At 40.7% G+C, this 17057-nt stretch overlaps 1 protein-coding gene and 1 pseudogene across 1 annotated transcript in view; one reads left to right on the forward strand and one right to left on the reverse strand.

Moving 5' to 3' along the window:
• NIBAN1 (niban apoptosis regulator 1) overlaps nucleotides 1-8798 on the reverse strand; it is a 171590-nt gene extending 162792 nt beyond the window's left edge. Inside the window, exon 1 of the mRNA XM_059040608.2 lies at nucleotides 8065-8798. Within this exon, the coding sequence (XP_058896591.1) occupies nucleotides 8065-8119 (55 nt within the window). The 5' untranslated portion in view covers nucleotides 8120-8798. The remainder of the gene's footprint in view (nucleotides 1-8064) is intronic.
• Nucleotides 8799-13041: 4243 nt separating this feature from the next.
• LOC131742617 (reactive oxygen species modulator 1 pseudogene) lies at nucleotides 13042-13593 on the forward strand (annotated as a pseudogene).
• The last annotated feature ends 3464 nt before the right edge of the window (nucleotides 13594-17057 follow it).

Consider the following 17057-nt stretch of genomic DNA (forward strand, 5'->3'; position numbering starts at 1 on the left):
TCCTCTTGCATCTGAACTGGCCCTGAGACTTGCTTTAACCCATAGAATGTGGCAGAGTAATACTGTGCTGTCCTAAGGCTAAGCCATAAGAAGCTCTGGCAGCTTCTAGAAGCTTTTGCATTCTTGCAAACCCTGAGCTAACATTTTAAAAGTTCAGGACCCTACTGGAAAGACCATGTAGAAAGTCCACCTGGAGAGACAGCTTACCCAAGTTCAGACCAGCCACCGGCCAATCTGCCAGCTGAATGGACTCACAGGACTGACTACTAGGAAATAAGTAGAATCACCCAGTGGAATCCGAGGCAGATAGAAGAACTGCGAGGAAATAAATAGTTCTTTTAGGAGCGTATTTTTAGGGGTAGTTGTTTTTGGAGAGACAAAGGGGTCTAAGATTGGGATGGGGTACATGGAGGCTTCTGGGATGGCTAGTAAAGTTCTTTCCATTTCTTGACCTGGGTGGTGGCTACAGGACATTTGCCTTGTAATGATGCACTAAGCTATGCATTTGTTTTGCATGGTTTTGAAGCCTATGTTTTATTTTTAAATAAAAGAAAAAAAATCCACATGGTTTGGCATAGAAACTTTTACTCTTTTTCCAAAATTCCTTCAGACTATGGACTTTTTAAATACCACTTCAAGGCTCCTAGTAAAAAACTATTGATTTATTCTAATCCTATCTACAGCAATATCCAAACAACATCAAGCATAGAAGTATAAACTTCTTTGAGTCTTAGACCTTGTAAATTGCAAAACTGAATTAATTTCTTTCATATATCTAAATCTTTCCTTCTCTCCTGTGAGAAAAAACATGTAGTACCAAACAAAAAAAAAAAAAAAAAAAAGAGGCACTTTTATAAGCTGGCCTGCAATTTCTTATTGGCAGCAACTTGCTAGTCTCTTTTAAAAATGAATTTTCCAGTTTCAAAGAAGAAAATTTGTATTGCATTTGGGATTGTGTGTGTGTGTGTGTGTGTGTGTGTGTGTGTGTGTTAGTTTGGAACTGTTAGAATTTCAGCTCTCATGTCATATGTTTTACTAAAGTGCTTTTAACAGACTTTGGCAGATGAATTGTGCTCTTTTATTCTTTTGTCTTCCTTTTCATTACTATCCTCACCTCTGACTTCTTTCCATCTCACAAGGCAAACTGTTGTATGTACCTTTTTTCTTAAAATGGTGTTAGTTATCTTCACTGACCAAAAATATTAAAATTTCTGATTAGGAGATTAAAATTCACTGTCATAATGCACGTTGCATATTTTGTAAAATGTTCACAGTACATTTATTTTAATTAAATTAGAAACTACTGTCACAAATTGTGCTCCTCCTGTTGCACTTTTTACCTGGGAACCCAGTTCAGATCTTTCCAGAGAACAACAGAGTAAAACCAGAATCAGTTCAGTAGTCCACAGCAAAAATAAATAAAAATCACTATTATCATTCTAGGAGTTACTATTACTAAAGCACCCATGATGAAGTGATCCTCTTGTAGCCAATGTCCATAGACAAAAAAAAAGTGTTTCATCAAAACCAGATCTTGATTTAGCATCTGACTCAATGAGTTCATCAAAACATGAATTGGGGGCTTCCCTGGTGGCGCAGTGGTTGAGAGTCTGCCTGCCGATGCAGGGGAAATGGGTTCGTGCCCCGGCCCGGGAAAATCCCACGTGCCGCGGAGCGGCTAGGCCCGTGAGCCATGGCCGCTGAGCCTGCGCGTCCAGAGCCTGTGCCCCGCAACGGGAGAGGCCACAACATGAGAGGCCCGCATACTGCAAAAAAAAAAAAAAAAAACATAAATTGGGACCAAAGAGGGAAGATCACTCTTTCTTCCAAAAGCACGGGAGAAAATATTGATTTGTCTCAGCCTAGGGTCTTTATTTTTGATGAATCTAAGAACCTCAATTCACATTAAATTCCCAAAGTCTTGATTTCCATTTGCAAAGACTAAAGGTAGCAGAAAGTAATAATTGCCACCAGAAATTCCTAATCTGCAATAGTTTTCCTAATGCAAAACTCCTGCCAGTTTCATTAGTAGATTGTCATTTTTAAAATTAAAACATAATGTGATCAATATACCTTTGTGCATTATTTACACAAGGCCCTCGCCTTCTTCTTTTCTCCCGTCCCTGCTGTTCCCACCTGAGGCACTGCAATTCCTCACTTCTTAGGAGAACCCATTTATTTCTATAAATTAGGAACTGAGACAAATATTAATGGTATAATTCTTACCCACTTCCTACTTTCTTTGGATTAATTTTTCTTGAGGGGGACCTAGTAAGGCAGCACTAAGTGTACTGGCTAGAATGCTTTGGGCCATAAATAACAGAAGAAAATTATATTAGTTAGGATAAGTTTGACTGTGGAGAACAGAAATAGCACAGATAACACTAGCTTAAGTAAGATAGAAGTTTATTTCTCCCTTATTATGGTCCAGAGGTAAGTAGTCCAAAGCTGGTATGTAAGTTCTACTACATGAAGTCCTCGGGAACCTAGGCTCCTTTGTCCACTCATTCCACTTTGCATGAATTCCTTCTTAAAGGATAAGCCATAGTCCAAGATGGCTGCTCCAGTCACGTTCGCAATCTAGCCAGCAGTATGGAGGACAGGACAAAGAAAGGCACACCCTTTCCCTTTAAGGTCACTTTCTGGGGACTGCATACAGCACTTCTACCTACATCCCATTAGCCAAAACTCAGTTACATGACCCTATCTAGTTGCAAAGGAGGCTGGGAAATATCTTTATTCTAGAAGTTCGTGTGGCCAGCTAACATTTGGAGGTTCTATTATTTTAAAAAGCAAGAGAGAATTATATTAGGGGGATAATTAGCAGTCTCTACCAGCCCAACTCAAAGAGGACTTAGTATCTATCATAACAAGAAGTACTCAAGGGGCTTCCCTGGTGGCACAGTGGATGAGAGTCCGCCTGACAATGCAGGAGACACGGGCTCGTGCCCCAGTCCGGGAAGATCCCACATGCTGCGGAGCGGCTGGGCCCGTGAGCCATGGCCGCTGAGCCTGCGTGTCCGGAGCCTGTGCTCCAAAATGCGAGAGGCCACAACAGTGAGAGGCCCGCGTACCGCAAAAAAAAAAAAAAAAAAAAGAAGTACTCAAGAGTAGGGCAGGCAAGGCAATCAGTGAGGTGTGCTGGGCTCCAGCTTCTCCTCTCTGAGATTGCTTCAGCCTGGCACTGCTCCAGGTGTTGCCTATGTCTTAAGCTAGGGCCCCTCCTGCTCATCAAGATAAAAACAGCAGTTCCAGGCATCACATTTCAGATACAACAAAATCCAAAAGAAGGAGAGAAAGAATACATCTCTTCCCTTTGTCTCCTTTTGAAAAGGGAAGAAAGTTTTCTTAGAAGCAGCCAGTAAAGTTCCCTTCAAGCTTCAATGGACAGGGACTTCCCTGTTGGCGCAGTGGTTAAGAATCCACCTGCCAATGCAGGGGACACAGGTTTGATCCCTGGTCCAGGAAGATCCTACATGCCACAGAGCAACTAAGCCCACGTGCCACAACTACTGAAGCCCGCGTGCCTAGAGCCCGTGCTCCACAACAAGAGAAGCCACCGCAATGAGAAGCCCGTGCACCACAATGCAGCTAGAGAAAAGCCCACACACAGCAACGAAGACACAACGCAGCCAATTAAAAAAAAAAGCTTCAGTGGCCAGATTTCATCACAATCCCATGCCTTGTATCCAGCTGACCCTTGAACATCAGGGGGGGATGGGTGTGAGGGGCGCCCACCCTCTGCACAGCTGGCCCTCTATATATATGCGTTCCTCAGTAACTGCAGTTCCTCCATATCTGTGGTTCCACATGCCCAGATTCAACCAACTGTGGATCATAGGGCACTGCAGTATTTACTATTGAAAAAACCCTGCATACAAGTGGACCCATGCAGTTCAAATCCATGTTGTTCAAGGGTCAACTGCAATCACTGACAAGAACACACCACCATGATAGGCACGGACCAACCAGCACCCATCTCTCAGAAACCAAAAGTGGGGCTAGCCTCTCTGAAACAGAGGGCTGCCCTAATTGGGGCTCTGTTATGAAAGAGGGACGGGGAGAGGATGCTGGGTTGGCATCTGATAGTGTCTACCACACTCTGTATCCTAAAATTCCATTACAATATACAGTTGACCCTTGAACAACTCGGTGGGTCCACTTACTTTTTTCAATAGTAAATACTACAGCACCACAGGTGGATCCATGGATAGCAAGGCACTGCAGTTATGGAGGGCCTACTATAAGTTATACACAGATTTTTGACAGTACAGAGGGTCAGCACCCCTAACCCCCATATTGTTCAAGGGTCAACTGTACTTTTACTAGAGATAAATTGAATTCTAAGATTACATCAGACCAGTTCTTTTGCCCATCTCCTACCAACAAATTACAGCTGAAGAACAAGCAAATGTGTGGACTAGTAACTACGCATCTAGGTTGAGTAGGCTGCAAACTCGCTATCTTCCATTCACCTGGTCTAGGGAGACTTCACTCCAGACACTATAATCAGCATAAATTTCACATACAGCCACCTAAGTTAACCCTTATGGTATAAATATGAGAAAATTCCTCTGAGAGAAATACATGTTGTTTTTAAGCTGAAACTCATTTCTTACTTTATAAGCATCAGATCACTGATGAGTATTTCAGAGGAAGCCGCTTTACAGGTTAGGTGTGGCTGACAATGCGATAGTAAGTCTAGGAGAACAGTTTTCCTGACTGCTATTCGCTGCTACATGGCCCAGAGGCGTCCTCCAGCAACCCCCAGCCCACCCCAAGAACCCAAGTATCCCTCAGTTCTCAGCCGCAGCATTGATTTTCCAGTAGTTTTCCGGCCCTCCACAGGACATATGTGAGAGAGTTTTCAAGTTTGTTTTCTTTTGATTTATCAACAATTCAATGGTAACTTTTTAAAGGAAATAAAATTATTGCTTTAACAGGAAAACACTCTGTGTTTTGAAGCTGTAGTTCACTTTTAGGCATATCAAAAGTTTAAAAGGAAAAAAACACAGGGCAGAAAAAGAGAAAAGTGCCCTAAATTGACCAGTGATGCCTGGATTTTATGAGCTTTCTTTCTCATTAAAGCAAGATCCTTTTAGGTCACTGTTAAAAGCATTCCTGACAGCTAACAGATGACACTACCCATGTGATTACAAGTTGGTCTTAGTATTGTTTATTAATAGCAACATCTCATCAAGGGAAGTTACTGAAAGACTTCTAGACACATCCCCAAAATGTATTCTGTTGTTAAGAAACATGAGCACGGTACTAATTTTCAAAACTAACATCTTTAGAAATGAAGTAACTTCTTTAACACTTCTGATGCCCCTTTACCTAGAGATTTACCAAATCTTAAGAAATAATGTACCTTCAAAATATCTATGGGGGCTTCCCTGGTGGCGCAGTGGTTCAGAGTCCGCCTGCCGATGCAGGGGACACAGGTTCCTGCCCCGGTCCAGGAAGATACCACATGCCGCGGAGCGGCTAGGCCCGTGAGCAATGGCCGCTGAGCCTGCGCGTCCGGAGCCTGTGCTCCACAACGGGAGAGGCCACAACAGGGAGAGGCCACAACAGTGAGAGGCCCGCGCACCGCAAAAAAAAAAAAAAAAAAAAATCCATGGGACAAAGATCACTATTAATACAAAGTTTTGAGGCACAAAATGGCAGCTGTTAAATGATTTGGCCAAAAGTAAGCGCTGATACAGAATCATTAGCCTGCTAGAAACACAGCTGCTCATAACACGTACAAGATTAAGTTAGCAAAACTCACTCCAAATGACTAGTTATTCTCCATGTTGGCAAAGTTTATAAAGCTTGAAAGAAAGTTATTTTCTCAGCTACAGGAGCTTTCAAATCTATAATATTTCACTGGCGGCTACTTTATGAGAAAGGTCATAAAATCGTGCTTAAACTTTACTGTTATACTTTCAATTGTTCTGCTTACAATTAAATCAAAGCTTGAGAATATTTGTGGGCTAACGGATGGGCAAAGCAGTGAAGACAGGGTTATGGTTTTTTTCAGGGATCTGGGTCTTCATAACCGTCAGGAAATCACAGCCTCATGAACTTCTTTTGCTCATGCACTAACAATTCACAACACCATGCATTTTTCCAGTGCTCTTTTCTCTTTTTGGCAAGACTAGTCTTCTCAAATGAGGCAACTTCTCATTTTCTCTGGAGGTATTCTAACTTTAACTCTTCTCTTCCCTCCACCCCTACATACCTTGAAAGTGCCCTCGCAAACAAATAATAAGAGGATATAACTGAACAAGACTAAAGGATATAATGACTGTCACACAATCTGCTTATAGTTTTATGCATTCGGAACGCATTTATTACAAGTCCTTCCTGTGTACTAGCTAGCTCATATTTTTGTATGTCATAATTTAATTTCAGAATGAAGAAGGTAACGCATTTTCTTATCACATGAGAACAATGCTTGTGTCAGCAGCAACATCCATGATAACCATGAAGTCTTCTTCAAGCAAGTTAACCCCCTCACATTGCGGGACTTCCACTGATTACCATAGAGGCCATGCTGCAACTTGATGTGTTTCTATGCTTTTCAGTGAAACAAAGTTTTATAAAATAAATGCCATAAACATATTTTGCTAATAAGTAAATGCAAGCCCCTCTCACAATGTTCTAGGACATTGTTCTTTCAGTCCCCTGCACATTGGTGTAAATAACAAGCATGTAGCCAAATTTGTAAGATTAAGGCAGACTTGGTTTAGCTCTTTTTCTAATATAAATAAATCATCCATCTTGTCCCCATTTTAAATAAACAACAGCAAAGGGATACTTGACCAAGTTTTATTCCCTGACAGTAGGGGTTGTTGATGATCTTCTACCTCTCAAAGCACCAGAGCAGAAGTCTGGAAAATCAGTTAAATTGCTCTCAAGTGCCCTAATTTGAGATCCTTATTAAATGGTTTTAAATGTTGTGGTGACTGAAAGCAAATTTGGAATAAGGACACTAAATAAATGCTTTCCTCTTAGGAAATGGTTCAGGGGCCAGAAAGAACTTTTTCTTTTTTTTTTTCAGAATTAGGGTAAAACCTAGAATATAATATACCTAGTTTAGAAGGTATTTCTAAAGCCAGAAAAACACTAAATTCACAAGATAACCAACTGTTAGGTAGTGGTTGTCGGCAAGGTTTGCGGGGGAGGGAAGAGAAAGAGGCCAGTTACATCCAGGAGATAAAAAATCATGATTTCCTGCAGTTTCAGCTCAGTTTGGGTTTTGTTTTCTTCTGCCTCACACTCTTAACTGTATCACTATATCCCAGAAAGGCTCTCGAATGAGTTTCTCCCCATCAACAACTTTAGCAACTGTTACCCAATATGCCAGTGTTCCTCTTTCTGTTTCCCCCAACCTCCCACCCCAGGGAAGGGAAGGGAAGGGAACCGCGCAACCTGGGAGCCTGATGACATTGTCCTTTCTGCCTCTGATGAAATCATCCCACAAGTGACATTATGAAGCTCAAGTAAAGCTGTGGCCGACGCTGCGTCTTACAAAACCAGGCCAGGGAAATTCTGCCTTAAATGCCGGGAATCCCCAGGGGAATCTCTAGAAGCGAGGGGACATCCCCACTGTTCTCTCTGCGGCAAGTTCAGAAAGAGCTCAGAACTGAGTCCAATGCCAGGTACAGGACGGCGAGGTATTGCTGGGCCGGGGGCGGGGTGTGGAGAACAGACACCGAGGCGGCCCAAGTGGAGGCAGCTGGGTGGTCCTCCCCTCCGCAACCTGCACCTGCGTCTCCCAACCGCCCGGCGGCGCTTCCCTAAGCACCCCCAGCCCCTTCGCCCTGGCTGCCCCGCACCCCACCCGGGCCAGGGCGCGCGGGCCGAGCTGCCGTCCGGTTGCGGGAACCCCGGCTGAGCGTCCCGTGCGCCCCTGTCATCCCCGCGCCCGCCGGTGGAGAGCGGGCCGTGTTAGGAAGGGGCGCTGCGGACGCCGCTCGGGGCGCCCCCTCTGGGGCCAGTGCCCGGGGGCCCAGACTGGCGCAAGGCTCCGGGCGGACGGGCGTCGCGCTCTCGGGAAGCCCCCGGCGGGCGTACCTCGGATGTAGGCGCACTTGCCCTCGTCCAGCTGACTGGAGGCCGAGCCGCCCATGGCGACGGTGCTGGAGAACGCTGAACGCCGCGGCTGCCCGACCCAGTCCCCGGGCGGGAGGGACTGACACTCCCGTCGGCGCCCGCTGCCCGCTCCTGGAAGTTTGTGCGACGGAGATCTGAGCTCTGCAATTAAAGGGCAAACTTCCTCCAAGAGGCGCGGCCTTCTGGGGCGCCTCCTCCGGGTCCGCGCCCTCTGAGGATCTGTGGGCTGGCCCGGGGCTGTCTTCCCGCCTTCGTTTCACTGGGGAGCTCCGAGGGGATGTCTGGTCTGAAAGGACTACTTCGCGCTTCTTCTCTTCGCTGGCTTCTTATTTTCACCTTGGGGTAAGAGGACAATTTCCCGAGTGACTGGAAACCTCTGTGAGCTGGAACCTTCCCCCGAACATCTCACGAGGTAGAGTTCCAGAGCTCCTTGCTTTTCCAGAGCTCCTTGCTTTGCACGCCCTCCTCTCCGGTACGGAAGCAACAGTTCTTCTCAAGCATAACCTAAGAACTCGTTTAACCAGTGGTAAACTGTCCCTTCCTGCAACCAAGAAGTTGGACCAAGGAGGGAGTGGGGGATGAAGGGAAAAAAAGAGAGAAATAGAAAAAGCTAGGGAGAACCGAAGGCTGGGCCTTGATCAGAGTCTGCTCTTAACATCTTTAGGTTCGGTTCCTCCCCTCCTCAAACTAGAAATAGTTCATCAGAAAGGGCACTTGTTCTTTTCCCACAACCACTGTTTAGCTTGGCAGCTTCTCCCAAACAAGAACCAGCTTGGTAGAAGGGTCACCACTCATTTCTTCCTATTCTTAGCAGTCAGATTTTAGTGATTCCTGTTGACTTAACCTCCAAGGTCAAATGGTCTGTTCACACAAGAACCAGGCCTGTGGAGGACTTTGAAGGCTTTTCCCTCCAAGGTTAATTATCTAGCATTTTAGCACAAAGATTTCTCATACTTCCCACCCAGACTCTCACACCTTACGTTCCAATCCATCAGGAAATCCTTTCAAATCTACTTTCAAAATACATCCAATATCCAACCATTTCTCAACCCCTCCACTGCTATCAACTCCATCATGTCTCACCTGGATGATTACAATAGCCTCCTAACTGGTCTCCCTCCTTCAGAGAAAATGCCACAAAGTCTATCACAGACACTTGGCAGGACTTCTTCTCTGCCCTCATCTACCACACACTCTCCCTCCCCCTTGCTCTCTCTATTCCAGCCCTACTGGCCTTTTTGCCTCTTCTAGGACACACCAAGCTCAGGGCCTTTTTTGCACATGCTCTTTCTTCACCTAGATTTCTCTTCCCTCAGGTAATTCACCTGGCTTCAACTCTCTCACTTCATTCATAGCTCTACTTAAATGCTAACACCTCAGAGAGGCTTTTCTTAACCCCCTGTTTAAACACCAGCCTTCATCTCTCTGCCTCTTACCCTTTCTTATTTCTATTCATATCACCTAGCATCATCTGACATATATTTCATTGTCTGTCTCTCCCCACTGAGATGGAAACTCCATGAGGTCAGGGATTGTCTTTGTAGATACTGTTGTTTCTTGGGGTTTTAAAAAAATTATTTGTTTTCTTTATTATTATTATTATTATTATTCTTTAAGGGCAGGGATTTTTATGTTCTCTGATATATCTTAAATGCCTAGAACAACAGCTAGCACATAGTAGGTGCTCAGTGGATAGCTACTGAATAAGTGAATGCGTGAAATGTAAAATGTAAGAATCTGCAGTCAATGAAAGCTGTGATCTCAATGAATAAAGAGCATTTCCAGATAACTATTCAATGATTTAAACAATTCAATGTTCAACTCTTTTCTCAATATTCTAGTTGGCTTTATTAAGTATATTTTCTCAGAGTAGCAATTCCTTTCATTATATAAATTGCTATAATTATGCCTCAGAATACTGTTATTGTTATTAAAGAAAACTAGTTTGGATCTCCTGCCAGAGTATAGTTTTAGCTTGTCGCCTCTTACTTGGGAATACACTGAGAAAAGACTGATTATACTGGTCTATCATTCTTTGCTCATTTGTAGCATTCACAGAATGAACAAGGTACAAGGAAGGACTTTGTATGGTGTAGTTATTAACAAGCTTTGTAACCAGACAGTTCCAGCTTGGAATCCTAACCTGATAGATAACTTAATAGCCGTGTGACCTGGTCAAGTTTCTTAACTTACCCTTTTAGTCTCGTTATCTGTTAAATGGAGCTAATAACACTTACCTCATAGTATAGTCAAAATTAAATTTGATTGGGTCTGTGAAGCACTTAACATATTCCGAGGAACATAATAAGTGTTCAGTAAATGGAAACTAGGATTGTTATTATCAGTAAGGACAGAGTGGTCAAAGAGGCAATTTTCTAGAGAAAGTGTATTTTAATTGGACCTTGAAAATCATTGATGTTACATTAAGCAAGAACTTCTGCTCCCTTTTTTCCCCAAATAAAGCTCTTTTTCCCCAATCGGTTTAAAGGAAAAATTAAGGAATTCATTATTTTAGTCATAGTATTTAATATTTGCAAATCCTATGTGGGAATCATTTTATTAATCACACACTAAAATGAGTCTCCAAGCAGTTCAATAACTTTATGAACCAGATTCAACTTCATATGATTCAAATCAGCTAGTTTAGAAAATTTCCTTTGCAATGTTAGTTTTCGTATTGCATCAGTGTTTTTGGTCTTAAAATACTCTTGAGACCATTTCTTTCAGGTGAGTTTCACATACTAAAATGATTACCTTTTTTTAACATCTTGATATATAATTCGCCCATTTAAATTACCTTTTTTTAAAGGAACAAATTAGCTTAATAGACATTTAGCACATTGAAAATGTGACTGTGTTTTGGATTCCCTTGCATGTCATAGAACTTTGAACCCCTCGTTTGCCATGTTCTCATTTGAGTTAGTGACATCTGTCTATTTGGGAATTTAACTGCCTACAGAGCAGGGACAATCTCAAACTGTGCATTTCCCCAAGTACCTTGTACTGCCCTGTAATATCGGAGTATAAATTCTGTAATTACTTGATTGACTGGTAAGTACAAACAGTAGGTCACATCAGCTGTCTAATTTAATCTTCACAAAAACCCATTGAGGTAGGCACTATTATTATCACCATTTTACAGGTGAGGAAACCAAGATTAAGAAGTTTAAGGAATTTATCGAGGTCACCCATCACCTGGGCTTATCTGACTCCAGAGTTCATCCTCTTAACCACGATACTGCTTCTTTTATTTTGAATCTTGCTTTTGTTTATTTACCTAAGTAACCAGGTTTTACTATAGAAAAATTAGACACTACCGATAAACAAAAAGAAAAAAGCTGGAAAATTCACCCAAATCCCAACATCAGTATCTTTAGATAACCCCAGTTTGATGTAGATTCCTACAAATTTACATACAAATGTATATGCAATTATAATTTATAACTATACAGATATTTATTTATAATTACTTATTTATCAAAATGAAATGATGTTCTATATGTATTCTGTAATCTGTATTATAATTTTTCATCTGGAATATTTCCATCTAAATATTTAGATATAGGTCCATGATAGTTCATTGTATAAATGTAAATTAATTCACCTATCTACTAGCAATGGATACATACCTATTTCCCTACTCCTCAATCACACTGGACATTGGCATATCTTTTATTTATTATTGTTATTTTCATTATTCCTTTTAATATTTGGCAATTTGGGGAGTTGAAATTGGTATAACGTTCTATTGTTTAATTTTGAAATTCTTAACGAGAAGGTTAATTATATTTTCCATGGATTTTCTGGCCATATGTGTTCCTTTCTGAATTGGCTATTGTTATACTTTTACATTTTCCTATTGATTTCTTATTCTTATTGATTTGTAAGAGCTTTATATATATTAAAGACATTTACGTGTTTAACACACACTGCAAATTAACACATTTGGCTTATTAAAACATATTTCCTTATGTTCTTTATTGAATAATCTTCTTTGAAGATTGTGCTAAACATAGGCAAATTGTAAAATCAATTTAATTTGTCTCTGACCCTCTCCCATCTTTGCTTAACACTCTCTTTCCCTCTCCTCTTTGTACAATTTATAAAGAAGGCCCAATCTTAACAATATCTGTTATAGGTTGTTGTACAAAATAGGGTTAACTATTGAAAGTCATTTTATGAACTGTTTTTTTTTTTTTTAAATGAAGCTCCTTCACTTACTAACAAGACTGTTGCAATACTCTAATATGTTCTGTCTTTTTCAGAGGTATAAGCTTTAGAAATCCTCATTCTGATACTGACTTGCCACATGACTTGGGGAAATAAAGTATGTAAGCTTTATGTTTCTTTTCTTCAAATTGGGTATCTGAAAATTAAATGAGATCATATATGTAATGCACTTATTACATATGAATATGTCTAGCACATATTTAGCACTCTCTAAATGATGCTAGCATGGTAAGAGGTAATAAATGAAAGGGTGTTTTACTGTTTGGTTATTAATTGCTTTTATTAACATATCAATGTTAGTTCTTTTTATTCTTGTGCTTATTATAGTACCTTTAATTTGTGACCAGCAAATCACACTTTCCAGGAGGCATGACATTAGGATCAATTTTGAAAGGGAAAAAATGTGCCCATTATGTTTTAATTGTATATTTGAAAGACACAAAAACCTGTTTTCATAATACAAACTGTAGAAAATTAACTGGATAAAATCTTTTCTAGAAAGAATATGTAGAAGATGGAATCCAACTTCTTATCATCAGTGATTCTTGGGAAGTTTCAGAAGCTCCAAGGATGTGTGGAATTTTTATTAGAAAAATATTTTTTTTAATTGAGAAACATCACTTTTGCTCAACCTGCATTTCAAATATGAATCATCACAATTTTACGTAGACCTCCAGCTTTGTGCAAGACCTTAGACATAGAGAAAAAGTCAAAGTATTTTAACAGAAACCGATAAAGGCTTAAAACTAAGGATGACAAACTCTAGACCCAATGGGGCAGTTAGATGTGTATGGACCAATCTTCAAATCTGACAAAGACCAAAAGTGACCAAGGCCACAAGCGAGATGCTGGTGGCCTTGAGTCCCTACGCACCGTTCCAGCCAAGCTGCTTCCACCTCGTGAAGGTGGGTTTTGTGATGGTTGCACCGCGGGCATGGCGGCGGGGGCGCTCTTCAGCAACTTTTCCCGTCTCAGGATCGGAATACGGGGTCGGGGTTTGATGGGCGGTGTCAGGAAAACCATGATGCAGAGCGGTGGCACCTTTGGCACATTCACAGCCATCGGGATGGACATCTGATGCTAATCAGGGCAGTGGTTGCCCACTACATGCACCCCCTCACATCAGTCCCAGTCCGTGTACCATAATAAAACAAGTCTTTCATTTAAGAAAACAATTTGACAAAGACCAGACCAGCATAATTGCCCTTGTGAAATCTATAACCATATTATTGCCATAGATAAACAGATTATAGCGTTCTTCTGAAGGCAGGACTCTAAACTACCTTGTACTTGGACAAGTTAGTTGTTAGTTTAGTACCAGTGCACAAAGAAAAGAGTGCCACCTGCTGGACCAGCAATGATACTCCCTCCCGGGCCAGGGCTACATGGCGAGGAAGACAGACACTCTGATCCAAATCAAATTCATATGCTTGCCTTTAAATTAGTTTAACAGACATTTGGCATTATTCAGCTATTCCTTATAAGCTTCTTTTGCTCAGCTGACAAATGAATTGTTCTTCCAGAATGGACTTTTCCTGTCGAATTCATTTGGGAGGTTAATTCAATTATTTTCTATTTCAAGATTATACTTACTGCTTATAACACAGTTTGACATTAATTATAATCCATTTTGTAAAGCACTGTCTCTTGAATATTTCCTCTTGCAGTCGCAGTTCACTCTTTTCTTTACAATGCAAGTCACCAATACGTTAATTCCCCTAGTCATGTATCAATAGTTGTGAAAAGTAATATGCCAGGGCTCTGACTTCTATTCTGGCATGATTGAATGGGGACATGGGAGGAAGTATTGGCAAGGAACCCCAGGGGGATGCAGGAACAGTGGGACTGGTCCATCAAGGTGGGGATGGATATTATATCACTGATATTGTTTAGAATTTCTGTACATGATGATAAAAAAAATGCAAGCTGACTTAGTTTTATTATTTCTTTTCTGTTCTCTACCATGTATCTCTTATTGCCCGAACCAAGGACAGACCACTCTCACAGCATCTTCCCAATACACCGCCAAATATTTGCACTCACAAATAGTGTGAGGAGAAGGGCAGAGATGTCCAGATTTCTATGCCTTGTGTATTAAAGAATGTATCCTTCTATATTGGCATGATTTAGTGAACCTGATTAAAACTGTCTTTATCCACACTGCCTTAAGTCCTTTTCTTATTTTGACATTGTACCAATTATCAGTTCATTTATTGATAAGTTGCAAATGATAAATACCTTAAGGTGAATCAATTTAATCAGATTACATTCTCCTAAAATTTAGCTAAGATCAGCTCACTGCAAGAATAATAGTTTTGAAGGAGAAAAAGAGTAATCTAGGAGTGTGAGGACCTTTGAAATACATTTTGTTAGTTTGTTTCCAAACTGGGCCAGTCAGAACTTGCCCAGGATTTCTCTATTGTAGCTATCGAAAAAGAACCGGTTCTCCCCCTTGGGTTGATAAACTGGTAGGATATGAATCCTGAGCTGCTAGTGAACATTAGTTCACCAGGAGAGCCCCTGATTGAAAGAGAAGAATTCTCTGATAACATTCCATTAGTTGAGTTCTGGCTTCCCCAGTTACATGAAACAATAAATATTCCCCATTTTTGTTTAAGTAAGTTTGAATTGGATTTCTGTCTTCCTTCCCAACCAAAAGCATTTTGACCAATATACAGTGCTTTAAATATAGTGCTTGTATGCAAGATTAAAACATTATATAGCTATACTATATCTCTTTATATAATTGATTAAAGCAAATATAAGTAGACATTGCTTTCTATGAGTGATTTGTAGCCTGTGCCAACAAATGACAGTTAGCACAATATATAACAATTTGCTTTTCTTTTCTTAATCATTTTTCATTCTCTACATTTTTGAAAGTGATTTATTTTCATTCTAGACATTTGATTAATGATTGGCTCTACATATACACTAATTCTAATTCAAATTTAAAACCAGCTGGCTCATATTTTGGCAAGAGAATTAGCAGTCCTCTGCACATCTCGACCTGAATATATACAAATTTTGTTCCTTATTAATCTCTTTTTTAAAAAATTAGATTCATAAAATTCAAAATTTTAGTTTAAGTCTATTAAATTTGGAAGCATGGAAGAGTTTGGATTAAAATTAAATTTAAAAAAACACAACTAAATCAGATTGGCAGAAAATCTGCAGCCTTAATGGCTATGTTTTACATGGTGTTATTAAAGTTATAGCCACATAAATTATGTCACTTTATCCTAGAATTCTTGGAAATTAACTATGGTAATAGGGATAATAACTTTAACTTAAAGGGAGCCCAGTGTAGATAAACTAAGCAAAATTGAGAAAACTGTTGTGAAAGTGAAGTATCAGTAGAAAATCAGCTGGAGAACAAGGATAGCATTAATCTTCTAGGTTTTCTGTTTGTTGAGGCTGAAGCGCTATAATCTTGATGGCGATGACTTGGCCTCCAGTGCCTAGAACAGTACCAGGCTATGGTCAGCACTCAGAAGAAGCTTGTTGAATGAATGAATGAATGAATGAATGCTCTTCATGGGACTTCCCTGGAAGTCCAGTGGGTAAGACTTTGCGCTCCCAATGTAGGGGGCCTGGGTTAGATCCCTGTTCGGGGAACTAGATCCCGCATGCATGATGTAACTAAGAGTTCACATGCCACAACTAAGAAGTCCACATGCCACAACGAAGATCCCACATGCCACAACTAAGACCAGGCGCAGCCAAAATAAATATTTTTTTTAATTTTAAAAAAAGAATGTTCTTCAGTAGATACAAATCTTGGATGCAACAAGATTTTTCCTGTAATTACTGTAGGTTTTAAGACATAGTCATTGCAGACTGAGCCAGAAGGAATTTCAGGTATCCTTTTCTTCAAGCTTCCTCATCTTAATATTGAAGGAACTGAGATCAGAAGAGGTAGAGTGACTGCCCAGAACAAAGATGGGGTAATAAATCAGTTAACAAACACTTACCGAGTACCTGCTACTTGATAACTATTTGGAACTGTTTCAAATAATGGGAATACAGCAGAGCATAAGACAGCCCAAGTCTCTGCCTTCAAAATAATTTATATTCCAGTGGAGAATGATGATTAACATGTCAATGAATAAATAAGATTTCAGTTCCTGATAAATGATGCATTGAAAATACTAAAATAGAATATTGCGGTGGAGAATGACAGAGGGTGGGGAAAGACAGAAGTTATTTAATAGATTGCTTAGCACAGGACTCTGTAAGAACTCTCATGTGAGCTGAGCCCTGAGTGATGAGGACACACCCACACAAGTGTAAGGAGGAAGACTATTCCAAGTGCAAGTGCAAATGTCCTGAAATGGGAACAAGCTTGGTGTGCTTGATGGGAAAAAAAAATAGCCATAGTGCTTCAGCTGGAATGAAGAGGGGATAAAATGGACAGAGATGAGGTTAGGTGGGCAAATACCACACACTGTAGAACCCTGAGTATCAGGAAAAGGAGTTGAGTTTTATCACAGAGGGTGATGAGACACCATTTTAAAAGTTTTGAGGAGGGAAGTCGTATAACTTAATTCTCATTTTAGAAAAATCACTGAGACTGCTGTGTGGAGAATGGACCAAGGTGAAAAAGAGAGGAAGCTGGAGACTGATTAGACTATCCTAGCAATCCAGGCTGGATGGTGGTCACCTGGACTAGGAGGTAGCAGTGGAGAAGGGAGAGCCGTAGCCAGACTAAAGACATCTTTTGT

The sequence above is a fragment of the Kogia breviceps genome, chromosome 1 (assembly GCF_026419965.1).
Source record: "Kogia breviceps isolate mKogBre1 chromosome 1, mKogBre1 haplotype 1, whole genome shotgun sequence".
NCBI classification, from domain to species: Eukaryota; Metazoa; Chordata; class Mammalia; order Artiodactyla; family Physeteridae; genus Kogia; species Kogia breviceps.